This window comes from Oscarella lobularis, chromosome 15, assembly GCF_947507565.1.
Source record: "Oscarella lobularis chromosome 15, ooOscLobu1.1, whole genome shotgun sequence".
NCBI classification, from domain to species: domain Eukaryota; kingdom Metazoa; phylum Porifera; class Homoscleromorpha; order Homosclerophorida; family Oscarellidae; genus Oscarella; species Oscarella lobularis.
Window position 1 is genome coordinate 2244240 of NC_089189.1, and position 23835 is coordinate 2268074.

General features: G+C 37.5%; 1 protein-coding gene and 2 long non-coding RNA genes across 4 annotated transcripts; 1 reads left to right on the forward strand and 2 right to left on the reverse strand.

The window, feature by feature from the left end:
* Positions 1–17321: 17321 nt before the first annotated feature.
* Positions 17322–18145, reverse strand: LOC136195890 (uncharacterized). The gene is made up of 5 exons (XR_010672011.1): positions 18041–18145; positions 17734–17978; positions 17598–17689; positions 17498–17535; positions 17322–17444 (listed from the first exon to the last, which is right to left on the reverse strand). It is a non-coding gene; the product is annotated as an uncharacterized lncRNA (long non-coding RNA).
* Positions 18146–19283: 1138 nt separating this feature from the next.
* LOC136195811 (uncharacterized) lies at positions 19284–19748 on the forward strand. The gene is made up of 3 exons (XR_010671957.1): positions 19284–19417; positions 19471–19519; positions 19572–19748. It is a non-coding gene; the product is annotated as an uncharacterized lncRNA (long non-coding RNA).
* LOC136195808 (uncharacterized) lies at positions 19657–23821 on the reverse strand. Of its 2 annotated transcripts, XM_065985273.1 has the most exons (6): positions 23545–23821; positions 23101–23309; positions 22703–23053; positions 21284–22222; positions 20857–20976; positions 19657–20803 (listed from the first exon to the last, which is right to left on the reverse strand). In XM_065985273.1, exons 3-6 carry the CDS (start codon positions 22976–22978, stop codon positions 19757–19759), a joined length of 2382 nt encoding a protein of 793 aa, XP_065841345.1. In that variant the 5' UTR covers positions 22979–23053; positions 23101–23309; positions 23545–23821; the 3' UTR covers positions 19657–19756. The 2 variants fall into 2 exon arrangements, with proteins under 2 accessions (XP_065841345.1, XP_065841344.1); XM_065985272.1 differs by having other exon boundaries at positions 23101–23821.
* Positions 23822–23835: the final 14 nt, after the last annotated feature.

Here is a 23835-nt window from a genome sequence, read left to right on the forward strand (position 1 = left end):
GGCTTAAACTTTCATTCTAAGGGCCTAAATAATAAATTGAGGGACTAAACTTTGATTCTAAAGACCTAAATATTAAATTTAGGGCCTAAACTTTGATTCTAAGGACCTAAATATTTAATTTAGGGCCTAAATTTTGATTCTAAGGGCCTAAATATTAAATTTAGGGCCTAAACTTTGATTCTAAGGGCCTAAATATTAAATTTAGGGCCTAAACTTTCATTCTAAGGGCCTAAATAATAAATTGAGGGCCTAAAATTTGATTCTAAGAACTTAAATATTAAATTGAGGGACTAAAGTTTGATTCTAAGGACCTAAATATTAAATTTAGGGCCTAAACTTTGATTTTAAGGACCTAAATATTAAATTTAGGGCCTAAACTTTGATTCCAAGGGCCTAAATATTAAATTTAGGGCCTAAACTTTCATTCTAAGGGCCTAAATAATAAATTGAGGGACTAAACTTTGATTCTAAGGACCTAAATATTAAATTGAGGGCCTAAACTTTGATTCTAAGGGCCTAAATACTAAATTGAGGGCCTAAACCTTGATTCTAAGAACCTAAATATTAAATTTAGGGCCTAAACTTTGATTCTAAGGGCCTAAATATTAAATTTAGGGCCTAAACTTTCAATCTAAGGGCCTAAATATTAAATTGACGGCCTAAGGTTTGATTCTAAGGGCCTAAATAATAAATTGAGGGCCTAAACTTTCATTCTAAGGGCCTAAATAATAAATTGAGGGCCTAAACTTTCATTCTAAGGGCCTAAATATTAAATTGAGGGCCTAAACTTTGATTCTAAGGGCCTAAATATTAAATTGAGGGCCTAAACTTTGATTCTAAGGACCTAAATATTAAATTTAGGGCCTAAACTTTGATTCTAAGGGCCTAAATATTAAATTTAGGGCCTAAACTTTGATTCTAAGGGCGTAAATATTAAATTTAGGGCCTAAACTTTCATTCTAAGGGCCTAAATAATAAATTGAGGGCCTAAACTTTGATTCTAAGAACCTAAATATTAAATTGAGGGACTAAAGTTTGATTCTAAGGACCTAAATATTAAATTTAGGGCCTAAACTTTGATTCTAAGGGCCTAAATATTAAATTTAGGGCCTAAACTTTGATTCTAAGGACCTAAATATTAAATTTAGGGCCTAAACTTTGATTCTAAGGGCCTAAATATTAAATTTAGGGCTTAAACTTTCATTCTAAGGGCCTAAATAATAAATTGAGGGACTAAACTTTGATTCTAAGGACCTAAATATTAAATTTAGGGCCTAAACTTTGATTCTAAGGGCCTAAATATTAAATTTAGGGCCTAAACTTTCATTCTAAGGGCCTAAATAATAAATTGAGGGACTAAACTTTGATTCTAAGGACCTAAATATTAAATTGAGGGCCTAAACTTTGATTCTAAGGGCCTAAATATTAAATTGAGGGCCTAAACTTTGATTCTAAGAACCTAAATATTAAATTTAGGGCCTAAACTTTGATTCTAAGGGCCTAAATATTAAATTTAGGCCCTAAACTTTCATTCTAAGGGCCTAAATATTAAATTGACGGCCTAAAGTTTGATTCTAAGGGCCTAAATAATAAATTGAGGGCTTAAACTTTCATTCTAAGGGCCTAAATAATAAATTGAGGGCCTAAACTTTCATTCTAAGGTCCTAAATATTAAATTTAGGGCCTCAAGTTTGATTCTAAGGGCCTAAATATTAAATTTAGGGCCTAAACTTTGATTCTAAGGGCCTAAATATTAAATTTAGGGCCTAAACTTTGATTCTAAGGGCCTAAATATTAAATTTAGGGCTTAAACTTTCATTCTAAGGGCCTAAATAATAAATTGAGGGACTAAACTTTGATTCTAAGGACCTAAATATTAAATTTAGGGCCTAAACTTTGATTCTAAGGACCAAAATATTAAATTTAGGGCCTAAATTTTGATTCTAAGGGCCTAAATATTAAATTTAGGGCCTAAACTTTGATTCTAAGGGCCTAAATATTAAATTTAGGGCCTAAACTTTCATTCTAAGGGCCTAAATAATAAATTGAGGGCCTAAACTTTGATTCTAAGAACCTAAATATTAAATTGAGGGACTAAAGTTTGATTCTAAGGACCTAAATATTAAATTTAGGGCCTAAACTTTGATTCTAAGGGCCTAAATATTAAATTTAGGGCCTAAATTTTCATTCTAAGGGCCTAAATAATAAATTGAGGGCCTAAACTTTGATTCTAAGAACCTAAATATTAAATTGAGGGACTAAAGTTTGATTCTAAGGACCTAAATATTAAATTTAGGGCCTAAACTTTGATTCTAAGGACCTAAATATTAAATTTAGGGCCTAAACTTTGATTCTAAGGGCCTAAATATTAAATTTAGGGCCTAAACTTCCATTCTAAGGGCCTAAATAATAAATTGAGGGACTAAACTTTGATTCTAAGGACCTAAATATTAAATTGAGGGCCTAAACTTTGATTCTAAGGGCCTAAATATTAAATTGAGGGCCTAAACTTTGATTCTAAGAACCTAAATATTAAATTTAGGGCCTAAACTTTGATTCTAAGGGCCTAAATATTAAATTTAGGGCCTAAACTTTCATTCTAAGGGCCTAAATATTAAATTGACGGCCTAAAGTTTGATTCTAAGGGCCTAAATAATAAACTGAGGGCTTAAACTTTCATTCTAAGGGCCTAAATAATAAATTGAGGGCCTAAACTTTCATTCTAAGGGCCTAAATATTAAATTGAGGGCCTAAACTTTGATTCTAAGGGCCTAAATATTAAATTTAGGGCCTCAACTTTGATTCTAAGGGCCTAAATATTAAATTTAGGGCCTAAACTTTGATTCTAAGGGCCTAAATATTAAATTTAGGGCCTAAACTTTGATTCTAAGGGCCTAAATATTAAATTTAGGGCTTAAACGTTCATTCTAAGGGCCTAAATAATAAATTGAGGGACTAAACTTTGATTCTAAGGACCTAAATATTAAATTTAGGGCCTAAACTTTGATTCTAAGGACCTAAATATTAAATTTAGGGCCTAAACTTTGATTCTAAGGGCCTAAATATTAAATTTAGGGCCTAAACTTTGATTATAAGGGCCTAATATTAAATTTAGGGCCTAAACTTTGATTCTAAGGGCCTAAATATTAAATTGAGGGCCTAAACTTTGATTCTAAGGACTTAAATATTAAATTTAGGGCCTAAACTTTGATTCTAAGGGCCTAAATATTAAATTTAGGGCTTAAACTTTCATTCTAAGGGCCTAAATAATAAATTGAGGGACTAAACTTTGATTCTAAGGACCTAAATATTAAATTGAGGGACTAAAGTTTGATTCTAAGGACCTAAATATTAAATTTAGGGCCTAAACTTTGATTCTAAAGGCCTAAATATTAAATTTAGGGACTAAACTTTGATTCTAAGGACCTAAATATTAAATTTAGGGCCTAAACTTTGATTCTAAGGGCCTAAATATTAAATTTAGGGCTTAAACTTTCATTCTAAGGGCCTAAATAATAAATGGAGGGACTAAACTTTGATTCTAAGGACCTAAATATTAAATTTAGGGCCTAAACTTTGATTCTAAGGACCTAAATATTAAATTTAGGGCCTAAATTTTGATTCTAAGGGCCTAAATATTAAATTTAGGGCCTAAACTTTGATTCTAAGGGCCTAAATATTAAATTTAGGGCCTAAACTTTCATTCTAAGGGCCTAAATAATAAATTGAGGGCCTAAACTTTGATTCTAAGAACCTAAATATTAAATTGAGGGACTAAAGTTTGATTCTAAGGACCTAAATATTAAATTTAGGGCCTAAACTTTGATTCTAAGGACCTAAATATTAAATTTAGGGCCTAAACTTTGATTCTAAGGGCCTAAATATTAAATTTAGGGCCTAAACTTTCATTCTAAGGGCCTAAATAATAAATTGAGGGACTAAACTTTGATTCTAAGGACCTAAATATTAAATTAAGGGCCTAAACTTTGATTCTAAAGGCCTAAATATTAAATTGAGGGCCTAAACTTTGATTCTAAGAACCTAAATATTAAATTTAGGGCCTAAACTTTGATTCTAAGGGCCTAAATATTAAATTTAGGGCCTAAACTTTGATTCTAAGGGCCTAAATATTAAATTGAGGGCCTAAACTTTGATTCTAAAGACCTAAATATTAAATTTAGGGCCTAAACTTTCATTCTAAGGGCCTAAATATTAAATTTAGGGCCTAAACTTTGATTCTGAGGGCCTAAATATTAAATTTCGGGCCTAAACTTTGATTCTAAGGGCCTAAATATTAAATTTAGGGCCTAAACTTTCATTCTAAGGTCCTAAATATTAAATTTAGGGCCTAAACTTTGATTCTAAGAGCTTAAATATTAAATTTAGGGCCTAAACTTTTATTCTAAAAGCCTAAATATTAAATTTAGGGCCTAAACTTTGATTCTAAGGGCCTAGATATTAAATTGAGGGCCTAAAGTTCGATTCTAAGGGCCTAAATAATAAATTGAGGGCCTAAACTTTCATTCTAAGGGCCTAAATATTAAATTTAGGGCCTAAAGATCGATTCTAAGGGCCTAAATAATAAATTGAGGGCCTAAACTTTGATTCTAAGGACCTAAATATTAAATTTAGGGCCTAAACTTTGATTCTAAGGACATAAATATTAAATTTAGGGCCTAAACTTTGATTCTAAGAGCTTAAATATTAAATTTAGGGCCTAAACTTTGATTCTAAGGGCCTAAATAATAAATTGAGGGACTAAACTTTGATTCTAAGGACCTAAATATTAAATTTAGGGCCTAAACTTTGATTCTAAGGGCCTAAATATTAAATTTAGGGCCTAAACTTTGATTCTAAGGGCCTAAATATTAAATTTAGGGCCTAAACTTTCATTCTAAGGGCCTAAATAATAAATTGAGGGCCTAAACTTTGATTCTAAGAACCTAAATATTAAATTGAGGAACTAAACTTTGATTCTAAGGACCTAAATATTAAATTTAGGGCCTAAACTTTGATTCTAAGGGCCTAAATATTAAATTTAAGGCCTAAACTTTCATTCTAAGGGCCTAAATATTAAATTGAGGGCCTAAACTTTGATTCTAAGGACCTAAATATTAAATTTAGGGCCTAAACTTTGATTCTAAGGGCCTAAATATTAAATTTAGGGCCTAAACTTTGATTCTAAGGACCTAAATATAAAATTTAGGGCCTAAACTTTCATTCTAAGGGCCTAAATATTAAATTGACGGCCTATAGTTTGATTCTAAGAACCTAAATATTAAATTTAGGGCCTAAACTTTGATTCTAAGGACCTAAATACTAAATTGAGGGCCTAAACTTTGATTCTAAGGACCTAAATATTAAATTTAGGGCCTAAACTTTGATTCTAAGGGCCTAAATATTAAATTTAGGGCCTAAACTTTGATTCTAAGGACCTAAATATTAAATTTAGAACCTAAACTTTCATTCTAAGGACCTAAATATTAAATTTAGGGCCTAAACTTTCATTCTAAGGGCCTAAATATTAAATTGAGGACGTGAAGTTTGATTCTAAGGGCCTAAATAATAAATTGAGGGCCTAAACTTTGATTCTAAGGGCCTAAATATTAAATTTAGAGCCTAAACTTTGATTCTAAGGGCCTAAATATTAAATTTAGGGCCTAAACTTTCATTCTAAGGGCCTAAATAATAAATTGAGGGCCTAAACTTTGATTCTAAGAACCTAAATATTAAATTGAGGGACTAAACTTTGATTCTAAGGACCTAAATATTAAATTTAGGGCCTAAACTTTGATTCTAAGGGCCTAAATATTAAATTTAGGGCCTAAACTTTCATTCTAAGGGCCTAAATATTAAAATGAGGGCCTAAAGTTTGATTCTAAGGACCTAAATAATAAATTGAGGGCCTAAACTTTGATTCTAAGGACCTAAATATTAAATTTAGGGCCTAAACTTTGATTCTAAGAACCTAAATATTAAATTTAGGGCCTAAACTTTGATTCTAAGAGCTTAAATATTAAATTTAGGGCCTAAACTTTGATTCTAAGAGCCTAAATATTAAATTTAGGGCCTAAACTTTGATTCTAAGGGCCTAGATATTAAATTAAGGGCCTAAAGTTCGATTCTAAGGGCCTAAATAATAAATTGAGGGCCTAAACTTTCATTCTAAGGGCCTAAATAATAAATTGAGGGCCTAAACTTTGATTCTAAGGGCCTAAATATTAAATTGAGGGCCTAAACTTTGATTCTAAGGGCCTAAATATTAAATTGAGGGCCTAAACTTTGATTCTAAGGACCTAAATATTAAATTTAGGGCCTAAACTTTGATTCTAAGGACCTAAATATAAAATTTAGGGCCTAAACTTTCATTCTAAGGGCCTAAATGTTAAATTGACGGCCTAAAGTTTGATTCTAAGAACCTAAATATTAAATTTAGGGCCTAAACTTTGATTCTAAGGACCTAAATACTAAATTGAGGGCCTAAACTTTGATTCTAAGGACCTAAATATTAAATTTAGGGCCTAAACTTTGATTCTAAGGACCTAAATATTAAATTTAGAACCTAAATTTTGATTCTAAGGACCTAAATATTAAATTTAGGGCCTAAACTTTCATTCTAAGGGCCTAAATATTAAATTGACGGCCTAAAGTTTGATTCTAAAGACCTAAATATTAAATTTAGGGCCTAAACTTTGATTCTAAGGACCTAAATACTAAATTGACGGCCTAAACTTTGATTCTAAGGGCCTAAATATTAAATTTAGGGCCTAAACTTTCATTCTAAGGGCCTAAATATTAAATTAACGGCCTAAACTTCGATTCTAAGGACCTAAATATTAAATTTAGGGCCTAAACTTTCATTCTAAGGGCCTAAATATTAAATTTAGGGCCTAAACTTTCATTCTAAGGGCCTAAATATTAAATTGACGGCCTAAAGTTTGATTCTAAGGGCCTAAATATTAAATTGAGGGCATAAATTTTGATTCTAAGGGCCTAAATATTAAATTTAGGGCCTAAACTTTGATTCTAAGGGCCTAAATAATAAATTGAGGGCATAAACTTTCATTCTAAGGGCCTAAATATTAAATTGAGGGCCTAAACTTTGATTCTAAGGGCCTAAATATTAAATTTAGGGCCTAAACTTTCATTCTAAGAACCTAAATATTAAATTGAGGGCCTACACTTTGATTCTAAGGGCCTAAATATTAAATTGAGGGCCTAAACTTTGATTCTAAGGACCTAAATATTAAATTTAGGGCCTAAACTTTGATTCTAAGAACCTAAATATTAAATTTAGGGCCTAAACTTTCATTCTAAGGGCCTAAATAATAAATTGAGGGACTAAACTTTTTTTCTAAAGGCCTAAATAATAAATTGAGGGCCTAAACTTTCATTCTAAGGGCCTAAAATTTAAATTGAGGGCCTAAACTTTGATTCTAAGGGCCTAAGTAATAAATTGAGGGCCTAAACTTTCATTCTAAGGGCCTAAATAATAAATTGAGGGCCTAAACTTTCATTCTAAGAGCCTAAATAATAAATTGAGGGCCTAAACTTTCATTCTAAGGGCCTAAATATTAAATTGAGGGCCTAAACTTTGATTCTAAGGGCCTAAATAATAAATTGAGGGCCTAAACTTTGATTCTAAGAACCTAAATATTAAATTGAGGGCCTAAACTTTGATTCTAAGGGCCTAAATAATAAATTGAGGGCCTAAACTTTCATTCTAAGGGCCTAAATAATAAATTGAGGGCCTAAACTTTGATTCTAAGGACCTAAATATTAAATTTAGGGCCAAAACTTTGATTCTAAGGGCCTAAATATTAAATTGAGGGCCTAAACTTTGATTCTAAGGGCCTAAATATTAAATTGAGGGTCTAAACTTTGATTCTAAGGGCCTAAATATCAAATTTAGGGCCTAAACTTTGATTCTAAGGGCCTAAATATTAAATTTAGAGCCTAAACTTTGATTCTGAGGGCCTAAATATTAAATTTAGGGCCTAAACTTTGATTCTAAGGGCCTAAATAATAAATTGAGGGCCTAAACTTTGATTCTAGGGACCTAAATATTAAATTTAGGGCCTAAACTTTGATTCTAAGAGCCTAAATATTAAATTTAGGGCCTAAACTTTGATTCCAATGGCCTAAATATTAAATTTAGGGCCTAAACTTTGATTCTAAGAGCCTAAATATTAAATTGAGGGCCTAAACTTTGATTCTAAGGGCCTAAATATTAAATTGAGGGCCTAAAGTTCGATTCTAAGAGCCTAAATAATAAATTGAGGGCCTAAACTTTCATTCTAAGGGCCTAAATAATAAATTGAGGGCCTAAACTTTGATTCTAAGGGCCTAAATATTAAATTGAGGGCCTAAACTTTGATTCTAAGGGCCTAAATATTAAATTGAGGGCCTAAACTTTGATTCTAAGGACCTAAATATTAAATTTAGGGCCTAAACTTTGATTCTAAGGGCCTAAATATTAAATTTAGGGCCTAAACTTTGATTCTAAGGGCCTAAATATTAAATTTAGGGCCTAAACTTTGATTCTAAGGGCCTAAATATTAAATTTAGGGCCTAAAATTTGATTCTAAGGGCCTAAATATTAAATTTAGGGCCTAAACTTTGATTCTAAGGGCCTAAATATTAAATTGAGGGCCTAAACTTTGATTCTAAGGACCTAAATATTAAATTTAGGGCCTAAACTTTGATTCTAAGGGCCTAAATATTAAATTTAGAGCCTAAACTTTGATTCTGAGGGCCTAAATATTAAATTTAGGGCCTAAACTTTGATTCTAAGGGCCTAAATAATAAATTGAGGGCCTAAACTTTGATTCTAAGGGCCTAAATATTAAATTGAGGGTCTAAACTTTGATTCTAAGGGCCTAAATATTAAATTGAGGGCCTAAACTTTGATTCTAGGGACCTAAATATTAAATTTAGGGCCTAAACTTTGATTCTAAGAGCCTAAATATTAAATTTAGGGCCAAAACTTTGATTCCAATGGCCTAAATATTAAATTTAGGGCCTAAACTTTGATTCTAAGAGCCTAAATATTAAACTGAGGGCCTAAACTTTGATTCTAAGGACCTAAATATTAAATTTAGGGCCAAAACTTTGATTATAAGGGCCTAAATATTAAATTTAGGGCCTAAACTTTGATTCTGAGGGCCTAAATATTAAATTTAGGGCCTAAACTTTGATTCTAAGGGCCTAAATATTAAATTTAGGGCCTAAACTTTCATTCTTAGGGCCTAAATATTAAATTGACGGCCTAAAGTTTGATTCTAAGGGCCTAAATAATAAATTGAGGGCCTAAACTTTCATTCTAAGGGCCTAAATATTAAATTGAGGGCTTAAACTTTGATTCTAAGAGCCTAAATATTAAATTGAGGGCCTAAACTTTGATTCTAAGGGCCTAAATAATAAATTGAGGGCCTAAACTTTCATTCTAAGGGCCTAAATATTAAATTGAGGGCCTAAAGTTTGATACTAAGGGCCTCAATAATAAATTGAGGGCCTAAAGTTTGATTCTAAAGGCCTAAATATTAAATTGAGGGCCTAAACTTTGATTCTAAGGACCTAAATATTAAATTTAGGGCCTAAACTTTGATTCTAAGGGCCTAAATATTAAATTTAGGGCCTAAACTTTGATTCTAAGGGCCTAAATATTAAATTTAGGGCCTAAACTTTCATTCTAAGGGCCTAAATATTAAATTGAGGGCCTAAAGATCGATTCTAAGGGCCTAAATAATAAATTGAGGGCCTAAACTTTGATTCTAAGGACCTAAATATTAAATTTAGGGCCTAAACTTTGATTCTAAGGACCTAAATATTAAATTTAGGGCCTAAACTTTGATTCTAAAAGCTTAAATATTAAATTTAGGGCCTAAACTTTGATTCTAAGAGCCTAAATATTAAATTTAGGGCCTAAACTTTGATTCTAAGGGCCTAGATATTAAATTGAGGGCCTAAAGTTCGATTCTAAGAGCCTAAATAATAAATTGAGGGCCTAAACTTTCATTCTAAGGGCCTAAATAATAAATTGAGGGCCTAAACTTTGATTCTAAGGGCCTAAATATTAAATTGAGGGCCTAAACTTTGATTCTAAGGGCCTAAATATTAAATTGAGGGCCTAAACTTTGATTCTAAGGACCTAAATATTAAATTTAGGGCCTAAACTTTGATTCTAAGAGCCTAAATATTAAATTTAGGGCCTAAACTTTGATTCTAAGGGCCTAAATATTAAATTTAGGGCCTAAACTTTGATTCTAAGGGCCTAAATATTAAATTTAGGGCCTAAAATTTGATTCTAAGGGCCTAAATATTAAATTTAGGGCCTAAACTTTGATTCTAAGGGCCTAAATATTAAATTGAGGGCCTAAACTTTGATTCTAAGGACCTAAATATTAAATTTAGGGCCTAAACTTTCATTCTAAGGGCCTAAATATTAAATTTAGAGCCTAAACTTTGATTCTGAGGGCCTAAATATTAAATTTAGGGCCTAAACTTTGATTCTAAGGGCCTAAATAATAAATTGAGGGCCTAAACTTTGATTCTAAGGGCCTAAATATTAAATTGAGGGTCTAAACTTTGATTCTAAGGGCCTAAATATTAAATTGAGGGCCTAAACTTTGATTCTAGGGACCTAAATATTAAATTTAGGGCCTAAACTTTGATTCTAAGAGCCTAAATATTAAATTTAGGGCCTAAACTTTGATTCCAATGGCCTAAATATTAAATTTAGGGCCTAAACTTTGATTCTAAGGGCCTAAATATTAAATTTAGGGCCTAAACTTTGATTCTAAGGGCCTAAATATTAAATTTAGGGCCTAAACTTTGATTCTAAGAGCCTAAATATTAAATTGAGGGCCTAAACTTTGATTCTAAGGACCTAAATATTAAATTTAGGGCCTAAACTTTGATTATAAGGGCCTAAATATTAAATTTAGGGCCTAAACTTTGATTCTGAGGGCCTTAATATTAAATTTAGGGCCTAAACTTTGATTCTAAGGGCCTAAATATTAAATTGACGGCCTAAAGTTTGATTCTAAGGGCCTAAATAATAAATTGAGGGCCTAAACTTTCATTCTAAGGGCCTAAATATTAAATTTAGGGCTTAAACTTTGTTTCTAAGGACCTAAATATTAAATTTAGGGCCTAAACTTTGATTCTAAGGGCCTAAATATTAAATTTAGGGCCTAAACTTTGATTCTAAGGGCCTAAATAATAAATTGAGGGCCTAAACTTTGATTCTAAGGGCCTAAATATTAAATTTAGGGCCTAAACTTTGATTCTAAGGGCCTAAATAATAAATTGAGGGCCTAAACTTTCATTCTAAGGGCCTAAATAATAAATTGAGGGCCTAAACTTTGATTCTAAGAACCTAAATATTAAATTGAGGGACTAAACTTTGATTCTAAGGACCTAAATATTAAATTTAGGGCCTAAACTTTGATTCCAATGGCCTAAATATTAAATTTGGGGCCTAAACTTTGATTCTAAGGGCCTAAATATTAAATTTAGGGCCTAAACTTTAATTCTAAGGGCCTAAATATTAAATTTAGGGCCTAAACTTTCATTCTAAGGGCCTAAATATTAAATTGAGGGCCTAAACTTTGATTCTAAGGGCCTAAATAATAAATTGAGGGCCTAAACTTTCATTCTAAGGGCCTAAATATTAAATTAAGGGCCTAAACTTTGATTCTAAGGGCCTAAATATTAAATTGAGGGCCTAAACTTTGATTCTAAGGGCCTAAATATTAAATTTAGGGCCTAAACTTTGATTCTAAGGACCTAAATATTAAATTTAGGGCCTAAACTTTGATTCTAAGAGCTTAAATATTAAATTTAGGGCCTAAACTTTGATTCTATGAGCCTAAATATTAAATTTAGGGCCTAAACTTTGATTCTAAGGGCCTAGATATTAAATTGAGGGCCTAAAGTTCGATTCTAAAGGCCTAAATAATAAATTGAGGGCCTTAACTTTCATTCTAAGGGCCTAAATAATAAATTGAGGGCCTAAACTTTGATTCTAAGGGCCTAAATAATAAATTGAGGGACTAAACTTTGATTCTAACGACCTAAATATTAAATTTAGGGCCTAAACTTTGATTGTAAGGGCCTAAATATTAAATTTAGGGCCTAAACTTTGATTCTAAGGGCCTAAATAATAAATTGAGGGCCTAAACTTTCATTCTAAGAGCCTAAATATTAAATTGAGGGCCTAAACTTTCATTGTAAGGGCCTAAATATTAAATTGAGAGCCTAAACTTTGATTCTAAGGACCTAAATATTAAATTTAGGGCCTAAACTTTGATTCTAAGGGCCTAAATATTAAATTGAGGGCCTAAACTTTGATTCTAAGGACCTAAATATTAAATTTAGGGCCTAAACTTTGATTCTAAGGGCCTAAATATTAAATTTAGGGCCTAAACTTTGATTCTAAGGGCCTAAATAATAAATTGAGGGCCTAAACTTTCATTCTAAGGGCCTAAATATTAAATTGAGGGCCTAAAGTTTGATTCTAAGGGCCTAAATAATAAATTGAGGGCCTAAAGTTTGATTCTAAGGGCCTAAATATTAAATTTAGGGCCTAAACATAGATTCTAAGGGCCTAAATATTAAATTTAGGGCCTAAACTTTGATTCTAAGGGCCTAAATATTAAATTGAGGGACTAAACTTTCATTATAAGAGCCTAAATATTAAATTTAGGGCCTAAACTTTCATTCTAAGGGCCTAAATAATAAATTGAGGGACTAAACTTTGATTCTAACGACCTAAATATTAAATTGAGGGCCTAATCTTTGATTCCTAGGGCCTAAATATTAAATTGAGGGCCTAATCTTTGATTCTTAGGGGCTGAATATTAAATTGAGGGCCTAATCTTTGATTCTTAGGACGTAGATTTTAAATTGAGGTCCTAATCTTCGATTCCAAAGGCCTAAATATAAAATTGAGGACATAATCTTCGATTCTTGGGGCCTAAATATTAAATTGAGGACCTAATCTTTGATTCTTATGGCCTAAATATCAAATTGAGGTCCTAACCATCGATTCTTAGAGCCTAAATATTAAATTGAGGACCTAATCTTTGATTCTTAGAGCCTAAATTTTAAATTGAGGTCCTAATCTTCGATTCTTAGAGCCTAAATATTAAATTGAGGGCCTAATCTTCGATTCTTGAAGCCTAAATATTAAATTGAGGGCCTAATCTTCGATTCTTGAAGCCTAAATATTAAATTGAGGACCTAATCTTTAATTTTTAAGGTCTAAATATTAAATTTAGGACCTAATCTTTGATTCTTAGGGCCTAAATAATAAATTGAGGGCCTAATCTTTGATTCTTAGGGCCTAAATATTAAATTGAGGGCCTAATCTTTGATTCTTAGGGGCTGAATATTAAATTGAGGGCCTAATCTTTGATTCTTAGGACGTAAATTTTAAATTGAGGTCCTAATCTTCGATTCCAAAGGCCTAAATATAAAATTGAGGGCATAATCTTCGATTCTTGGGGCCTAAATATTAAATTGAGGACCTAATCTTTGATTCTTATGGTCTAAATATCAAATTGAGGTCATAACCATCGATTCTTACAGCCTAAATATTAAATTGAGGACCTAATCTTTGATTCTTAGAGCCTAAATTTTAAATTGAGGTCCTAATCTTCGATTCTTGAAGCCTAAATATTAAATTGAGGACCTAATCTTTGATTTTTAAGGTCTAAATATTAAATTTAGGTCCTAATCTTTGATTCTTAGGGCCTAAATAATAAATTGAGGGCCTAATCTTTGATTCTTACGGCTAAATATTAAATTGAGGGCCTAATGTTTGATTCCTAGGGCCTATATTTTAAATTGAGGTCCTAATCTTCGATTCTTAGGGCCTAAATATTAAATTGAGGACCTAATCTTTGATTCTTAGGGCAATTGAGTTCAACCCCTAATCATTGACTCATAAGGAAGGGAGACGGCCTAAGGCAATTGAGTTCAACCCCTAATCATTGACTCATAAGGAAAGGAGACGGCTAAGACAATTGAGTTCAACCCCTAATCATTGACTCATAAGGAAAGAAGACGGCCTAAGGCAATTGAGTTCAACCCCTAATCATTGACTCATAAGGAAAGGAGACGGCCTAAGGCAATTGAGTTCAACCCCTAATCATTGACTCATAAGGAAAGGAGACGGCCTAAGGCAAATGAGTTCAACCCCTAATCATTGACTCATAAGGAAAGGAGAATGCCTAAGGCAATTGAGTTCAACCCCTAATCATTGGAATGAAAGGAGACGGCGAAGACAATTGAGTTCAACCCATAATCATTGACTCATAAGGAAAGGAGACGGCTAAGGCAATTGAGATCAACCCCTAATCATTGACTCATAAGGAAAGGAGAAGGCCTAAGGCAAATGAGTTCAACCCCTAATCATTGACTCATAAGGATAGGAGAAGGCCTAAGGCAATTGAGTTCAACCCCTAATCATTGACTCATAAGGAAAGGAGATGGCCTAAGGCAATTGAGATCAACCCCTAATCATTGGAAGGAAAGGAGACGGCGAAGACAATTGAGTTCAACCCCTAATCATTGACTCATAAGGAAAGGAGACGGCCTAAGGCAATTGAATTTAACCCCTAATCATTGACTCATAAGGAAAGGAGACGGCCTAAGGGAATTGAATTCAACCTCTAAACATCGATTAATAAGGGCGAGAGACAGCCTACGGTATTTGAATTCAACCTCTAAACATCGATTAATAAGGGGGCTAGAGACAGCCTACGGTAATTGAATTCAAACTCTAAACATCGATTAATAAGGGCGAGAGACAGCCTACGGTAATTGAATTCAACCTCTAAACATCGATTAATAAGGGGGCTAGAGACAGCCTACGGTAATTGAATTCAAACTCTAAACATCGATTAATAAGGGCGAGAGACAGCCTACGGTAATTGAATTCAACCTCTAAACATCGATTAATAAGGGGGCTAGAGACAGCCTACGGTAATTGAATTCAAACTCTAAACATCGATTAATAAGGGCGAGAGACAGCCTACGGCAATTGACTTCAACCTCTAAACATCGATTCATAAATAAAGGGGATATTTAGTACGGTAGGGGAGTACTCGGGTTGGAAGAAGGAATAAAGTGAATTTACTTTTGTGAGAGGGCAGGCGATTCAGCCCATTCAAACCCCTGGAGCCTGACCTATTAATGTCAGGCAACCCTCTCACACGGCGTAGCTATCTTTCTTCTTTCCTCTACCTCCTTTTTCTAGAAGAAAGAAAAAAATGTAGAAGTATATATGCCCCGTATCAATGATGAAATTCCTTTCACAAATTTACTTGCATTCTTGTGACGTGCTGTTGAAATCATTAAAAGTTCCCTATGTTTGTAAAAGGCAGTAAGGAAAGGAATTACATTTTAATAAAATTTCCAACTTAACTTTAAGTTTTTGAGGCTGAATAAAAAGGATTCAGTGAATAAGTAAATAAAATAAATGTAATAATTTTTACCTCGTTTACAAAATCGTTCTTTTTCATCTTGATTAAAATTTAGATACACTTCAGATGACGCAGAAATGAGTCGGAGCAGAGCGCCGCAGTTTTACATGCTTCCAACTCGTTGTCGTCTACAAGACCGGCTTCTTGTTCGATGTCCCTGTCCTTGAGATCTGGAGTGTTACGAGTTGCTTCGTCGTTGCTCTCTCCTTTCCCGTACGTTGCCAAGCGACGACAACGAGAATGTAAAGTTCTAAAAGCTAATTATTTCATTACTTTGACCAAGAGTACGACAACATACCTCATTGGGGGGGGGGGGGGGGGGGGGGTCGTTTCTTTTGAGCCTTTGGACAATTCAAATTCTTCAACCCATTATCTTCTTTCTTCAGGCCACTTTGACGGCCACTTACATTATCACTACTTTTTTTCATTTATACAGACTACAAAAAAATTGGCAAGATAAACTATAAATCAAAAGGCATTAATAAAAATTTTGTGTAAAAGGCACGTGTACACAGGGAGAAATGCATACGCGAGGGCCCTTTATCCCAAGGGCTTCCCAACGCGAGGCCCCTTCATTCCTATTCTATATTAATTAATTAATTAATTAATTATGAAGAAGAAGAAGAAGACATGAAATGATGATGATGATACTAAATGATGATGATGACATTGATGATATAGGGGCGGTTAGCAAGAGTGTTGCACGTGTTTAGCTGAAGTGTGGGACCCCTAAAGCTTTGGTGGATGCTTCCTGTATCGTCTATACATCTCTTTTAGTATCCTAAATGCACCACTGCTTCTTTTTCCCTATTCTATATTCTTCCCTATTCATAACGCACGCCCATTCGCCGGAACGGGGTGCGTCATCGCGAGCGGCTCGAAACCTCTAACTACAAAAGTCGCTAAAAATAGCCGCTCGCCAAAACGGAAATGACGTAACACGACTTCACCAACAAAACACACACGAACAACACTCAAAGGATTCTCTAAGGCGGGGGGGACGATTATCGTTTAGACATTAGTCCTAGCTAGCGTTGTGCGTGGATGGAATGCGCTTGGGGGCCCCGGCCTAGAGGATAAACACGCACCCACACAAACATGCACGCGTACGCGAGAAACAAACGCGCGCGAGCGAAAAACAGGAGCTACAAATTCCCCCGCTTACCTTGCGACGTCCTCTTCGCTCCGATGAGCTCTTCGATCTTCGTTCTCCTCGTCGGCGCGTCGTGTCGTCGCGCGTTCGCCGCGTCCACGCGCGTGCGAACGATCTGGAAGGAGAATTCGACGCCTGCATAGCGAATAGACGCGATTGGCTTACCGTTTCGGCGTTGGAGAGACGCGTGCTTCGTGCGTGCCTCGCGCGCGTTCTCTCGCGCGATCTGCACAAAGGGACGCTGCAATTGCACGCGAGCACTCTGGCTGCATGGACTTACCGCGATGCGCTGTGTGGCTTCGACGTTCGCCACGTCGTCCAGCCGAATGAGTCCGGACACGCGCTCGCGAGAGAATGAAATTTTGTGTGCGATGCGCTCTCCCTTGGTGCGCGAGGCGTCAAACGGCCGACCAATGGGATGACGCGCTGCTTCGGCGTAATTAGTGTTTGGCAGCTGCGAGCGATTCGATTAGATGAGAAAGTAATTTGACCAGTGTTCCGTGTCTGCGGTATTACGTTCGCCAAATATGGTCATTTCCGGTTACGCCCAAGAAAGGTGGAATAAAATCCGCCTACACACTGACGTTTTTGCTAGCTGGTTATTTTAACGTCTGCTGACCTTTGCTGCACGAAAGACCAAGGACGTAATCATAACGATATTCTGATGTAGTAAGGGGTACTTTTCTAGTTGTTTATTTAATTAAGAAATAAAAAGAAATAAAAACGAAACAAAAAATATTTAAAAAATTCTTGTCTGAAATGCCTTCGGTCGATCGGCTTTGAGCTGACTGTTCCAATATCTGAGAACAAGTGATGAATTTTGCAGGGGGATTCTCCTCGCACATACACATACGTCTGTGTCCTCTAAGGCAGAAGATGTGTTCAGAAAACCTATAAGATTAATTATTATTTTAATAATATTGTGTCAATATTTTCAGAGATTGTCTACTTACTGACTACGGATATGTAGACTGCGCACGTGAGGCTGACCCGTTTCTCAAACTGAAAAATCAAAGATGACGTATTGAGCCACCAGACACACCCCCTTAGGAAAAAATCGATTTGTACTCTGCATGAACTTTAGCTTACTTTTTCGTCTTCCTTTCGCTTTGTTTGCCGTTTGCTTCTCGTCCTGTGGTCGATTGGAGGACGCCATTGTCCGTTTTCGCCCATATGGACATGCGGGTTTTTCTGCAGCGAACCTACGCGAAAAAAGCCTCGATCGTTGCAAATTAGGCAGTAGAGGCTGCTCGATCCAACTACGTAGCTACGTAGGAGTGATTTAGCTGTCGAGAACGGTCCTCGAGGCGAAAGCGGCGTCGATCGATCCGATTCTAGCGAACAGACATTTTTTCTCAGCGAACGCGCTAGTCTATCGTACACGTCGGGTTCTTACTTGGATAATCTATGCTAAGCGTGTGTCGCGAAACGAGAAACGAAGCCGAAAAGAAGAAGAAAGGCGATCGCGAGTCTTTCTCCGCCATCTTGAACGCCATGACGCGCCATGACGTCACGCGAGCAGCATGAATCATTAGCTTGCATCATTTCATTGCCTAAAATAAATTGCTGACTCGACTGCCGACAGCAAAACGCGTCAAACCGGTATTGAAACCGGTTTGCGTTTGCGCGAGAAATTTCGAACCAATCAAAGCGCTAGCTGAGCCCCACGTGACTCCAACGAACCAATGATCGCGCTGGGGTGGAGCTACGCTGTTAGAAAGCAAAGCGCACAACCGATCCCCTTCCGTTGCGGCTGAGGGTGGATGCGACGCGGTTCGCTGCGTCTCGTCCTTGATCGGATCGGCTCGGGGGAAGACAAAAGGCAAGTCTGGGTTGTTGGATCAGCGTGGCCCACGGATTAATCCGTGCCGGAGCCTTAGGCAGGGCGAAGGGGGGCTTCGGCCTCGGTACGCGCACTGGGTATAAAGGTCGCCAAAGTCTTATTGTTGCCAACAAGTACGGCCCGCGCTAGGCTCGAGCGGGCACGACTTGGAGGGGGTGTTCATTACGGTCTGGTTGCCGGCACTTATCTCACCCGATGGCACGATTAGACGGAGGATGACCTGGCTCAGGAGACTTCAACTTGGGCATTGCACTGCCTTTCTTGTCGACTCCTACAAACAGTGGTCGGCCGCTTCTCCACTTCCGCAAGCCTCGGTTCTTCCTAGGAACATGTACCGAAAGGTTTGGTACCAGCGCGCCGGGGGACTTCGGCATTTAGGGGCCGACTCTCATCCAGGCGGGTACTGATCGGAGTGGCCCGTGACGTCGTAACTGCCCGATACTTTTTGGAACCGGTGGTCATCGCTTTGCGGTGGCTGCCATGAGCTACGAAAGCGTCCGAACCTCCCCGCGGTGTAGCTCGGGTAACGCTAATACGGACGCACGAAGAAAGGTACGTAAAACGATAGTTTGACAGAGACTAATAGGATTTTTTAGATTGCGCGACGAAGGAGAATGACGATCGAAGGAAGAAAAGTCGTTAGACACGTTAGATTTTAGCTAGATAAGGATTTTTTAATGCATGAGTGTCTACAATCGTTTTCTATGTGGAAATAAAACGTGCGCAAATTGAATATTTTGCCGTCGCGTAGTTCGATCAATCTCCACGCGAATTTTCGCGCACGCACGCTATCGCGGAAACGTACGCACGATTTCGTCGGTCCCGCAAGTCGATTACGACGAACTGCCGAGCTCAATCGAGGCGAAAAATGCGTCGAAGCACTCGCCTGCTATCGAGAAGGAGTTCTACTCGTGATCGGCGCCGTAAAAAGTCAGTTAGGAGTGTATCTGCTTTTTTGATCGATCGATTTCTGCGTTTTCTAGCATCGAAGAACGGCGAAAAAGCGACTGGATTGCGCGACTAAGTAAGGAAGTACGTTTCGGTTTCGCGCAGATTATTAGTCAATGCCTAATGAGGATAATAGATGAAGTAAAGTTTCATTGGATAGATATTTCACTCCGTGACGTCATATAAACGTGGGTGCAGCGAACAAGATCCGGAACACGCTTTTTTATGTATTTTATGTATTTATCATTGAGGAGAGACGTGATTAAATAATTTTGAAACGTGCCCAAGAGTGAGAAAAAGGAATACACAGTGATTGGTTAATTAAGATAGTTTCGCCGCGTGTCTCTCCCTAATCGTCTTGAGATTAAAGAGAACACGCTCTTGACCCACTAAATTAAACTCCGACTCCAACTCCCCAACACGAACTCCATATCGACCCGATTTAATAGCCTGGACACCGTCTCCATCAACGCTAGCTAAGACGAGAGGCGGAACGGACAGATGAACAGTCGTCGATTCACCAGGAGCAAGACGAACGCGTTGAAAACCAAACAACTCCTTTAGCGGACCGCCAGGATAAGGCGGACTCGTGAGAAAAGCCAGAACCACATCGTCTCCAAGCATAGAACCAGTATTCGTAACCACGACCGTATAATTAATAGGAGAACGAATAACGTCATCAATATTATAATTGACAACGTCTGACGTCAAGGATGACCAGTTGTATGAAAAACTCGTATAGGATAAGCCGTAGCCGAACTCCCAGAGCGCTTTCCCCGCGTAGTAGCGATACGTAATTCCCCCATTATCACTCAGACTCATATCGAACATACTCCGCTTATTGACAAAATCAGACGGGTATACCGTCACAGGAAGACGCCCAGCCGGACTGATTTTACCCAATAGAACGTCAGCTATAGCGTCACCACCCATTTCGCCCGGATAAAACGCTTCCACGATAGCAGGGACATGGTCTTGTATCCACGATACCGCAAGGGGGCCCCCGTTTATTAGAACGACTACAGTGGGCTTACCGGCGGCGTAAACGGCTTCTACGAGGTCGTTTTGCGAACCGGGGAGGTCCAAGACGGTGCGATCTTTTCCCTCGCTTTCCTGAGTTTCGTCCAAGCCGACGAAAATTATGACGACATCGCTGGTTTTCGCCGCGGCGACGGCATCCTTGATCATTGATGTGTCGTTTGCGTCGATTTTGCAGCCTTGAGCGTATTTAATTTTATCGGGTCCGAGGATTTTTTCTAGGGCTTGAAGTGGGGAGTGCGAGTCGACGAGGGTATTGGTGCCGTGGTAGTTGCTTAGCATTGCCTGCGTTGCGTTCGCGTGGGGTCCGATGAGGGCTAGGGTCTTGATCTGGGTATAGTTATTGTGTAGGATAAGCGGGTTTTATTGGGTGACCGGTTTACCTTTTTTGCGTCTAGAGGGAGTAGATTACCGTCGTTTTTGAGGAGGACTATCATTTGCTGAGCCGCTTCGTAGGCGAGTTGTCTCGCATCGGACGTGTCTACGACCTCAGGACCCAAACTCTACGCGAACAAAGAGGAAAACAACGTGAGAACGCCTCCAGAAAAAAAATCAAAGTCTATAAGCAATTACAATGTATTATAACAAATAAAATGTAGTCAAATTTTACCAACATTTTTAAATAATTTATCGATTAAATGACTGTTTTGCAGAAGAATCTATCGCACTTAAAATTTGAACACTATTCTAAAGTAAATAAATTGATTAATTAATTAGCTAAGTATAGATCGTTCCACAGAAGAATTAATAAACTAATCCATGACTATTGACGTCAGCAATAGACATCTAATCGTATTTAGGAGTACTTACCTTATATGAAACAAGTTCCGGTGGGTCTAGTTCCCCTAGTCGTATAAATTCCCTATAAATTCGATACGACGCTTCGGTGATCGCCGCTTCCGGCACGCTTCCATTCTCCACAGCCGCGTTAAGATTCTCCGAATAGAATCTCCCACAATTCATATCGCAGCCACCAAGAACGGCGACCCGACACGTATCATTCGAATTCTTCGTATAATTATGATGATTCTCAATATTGCTAACCGCGCCGCAATCGCTCACGAAAAACCCGTCGAAGCCCCACTCGCCTCTCGCAATATCATTCTGAAATAACGAATTCGCGCAACTCGGAACGCCGTTGACGGAATTATACGAACACATGATCGATCGAACGCGCGCACGTTCGACGCAACTCCGAAAGGGAACCCAATAATAATCGACTAAATCCTGATCGGTAACGCGCGCGTCGAAATGATGTCGATCCGTCCCGTTCCAATTTTCCAAATCGTACGCGCTGAAGTGTTTACACGTGGAAATAATTTTTAAATATTTGGAATCGTCTATTGATTGGAGCCCTGTTGAATAATGGGCTACGTATTCCGCGGAGAGAAAGGGGTCTTCACCGGGGACTTCTTGCCCGCGGCCCCAACGGGGATCCCGGAATAAATTCACGTCTGGCGCCCAGAATGCGATACCCGCTATGCCCTGGTTGTGTAGAGAGCGCGCTTCTGTGGAGACTATTTCTCCAGCGAGGCTCCAAAGGGTGTGGTTAAACGTCGCGGCGAGGCCAAGGGCGTGGGGAAAGGAGGTTGGGCAGCCTGTACTCGCGTTGTTGGGCGATGAGCCGCAGCCCGTTTTGACGCCGTGGAGGCATTCACCGAAGAGGAATTCGGGGACGCCCAGGCGCGGTACGCCGCCGTTCGAGTGGCCGGCACCGTTGCTACGCTTGAGGCTCTCCATGCTTCGAGTCTGGGGAAGGGGAGAAAGAGAACTGTCGTTGATCACTATTTACTAAATATGAAGGTCGTGACCTTCACGTCTAAGGGTTCAGACGTCCAATTCTATCGCCTCAAAAACTGTAGACCTCGTTCTCGCGCATCAAAACTGTGTGGCTTACGAGTTCTATCGCGTCAAAACTGTGTGACTAGTTCTCTTGCACATCAAAACTATTGCGATCGTTTTTTGCGCATAACACTAGTGGGTTTGCGCATCAAAACTATTGCGATCGTTTTTTGCGCATAAACCTAGTGGGTTTGCACATCAAAACTATTGCGATTGTTTTTTGCGCATAACACTAGTGGGTTTGCGCATCAAAACTATTGCGATCGTTTTTTGCGCATAAACCTAGTGGGTTTGCACATCAAAACTATTGCGATCGTTTTTTGCGAGAATAGTATAATGCAAGAGTGAATCTTATCTAACGTATGCGTAAGTGTGCGAATCTCTAACCTTTTCCACGTTCTCCAGGCGTGACACCAAATCTTTGGCTCGCGTTTCCGCGTCGAGGCTGCAATTGCAGTAGGGATATTGACTCGCTGGGCTCTCGCTGCAATTCGTACTGGAACCGGCGTCGAGACAAAGAGCCATATCAGCGCCGTAACGAAAAGTATAATCGGTCTTATTGTAGAACCAGGATTGCGACGATTCGCCGTTACAGCGTCCCATTTCGACGTTCGTACCGGCCATTTTCCCGCCACTGTGCCCTTCAACGCATCTTTTATTCATAAGACTTACAATTACTCCTGTAGTGGAATTATAAAGGAATTGCTGATTCCATGGTTTTGACGTCGGCGAATGAACCTAGAGTCGAATAAAATATAATTTCTATAGTCGATTCTTTTATTTACTTGGAGATTTGCTTCTGAGTCGTTGCTCCATTTTTCGATGTCGAGAACTTTGCTGTCGGCTCGGAGGCTAATGCGTCTGTTGGGATAGTCCCCTTGGTCGATTTTCCATTGCTGTCTCTTTGCGGAGGAGCCCTTGGGATTGCATTGCCACACTTGGACGTTGGTTCCCGTTACGATGGGCTCCAATGACGCGGGGACAATTATAATGTCTGAAACGATGCAAAGAAGGAAAAGATTGGAGGAGAAAGAGAGCATTATTGTAAGGAGTCTCTATCTCTCTGTCTCTGTTTTGAGTAAGAGTAGTCACGTGCGGATTTAAAAGGGAGCACGTGGGAAAATGTTTCTAAGGGAACGTGACGTCTAACTACAGGGACACTATATTTTAAAGTCAAAACAAAGAAGAGTTACCTAATTGGATTTCCCTGTCCCCTGTACGCTACTTACCAGTCGTCAAATCAAAGAGATGTATATATATATATTTGCTTTTGATGCAAATCTGCAATCTAAATCTTTGTCACGTGATTATATACAGTTCCTATGTACGCTAAGACGTTAAAGGGGTTTTCTCATGATATACTTATAGAAGGGCGTTCCCTTGACAACAAACCTGTTCACGTGATCAAAAAAAGTTTCTATATACTCTACGATGATTCAGGAGTTTTCTCCCACCTACGCTCCCTTGACAACGTACCTCATCACGTGATTAATAATAATAAAGTTTCTATATACGCTCTT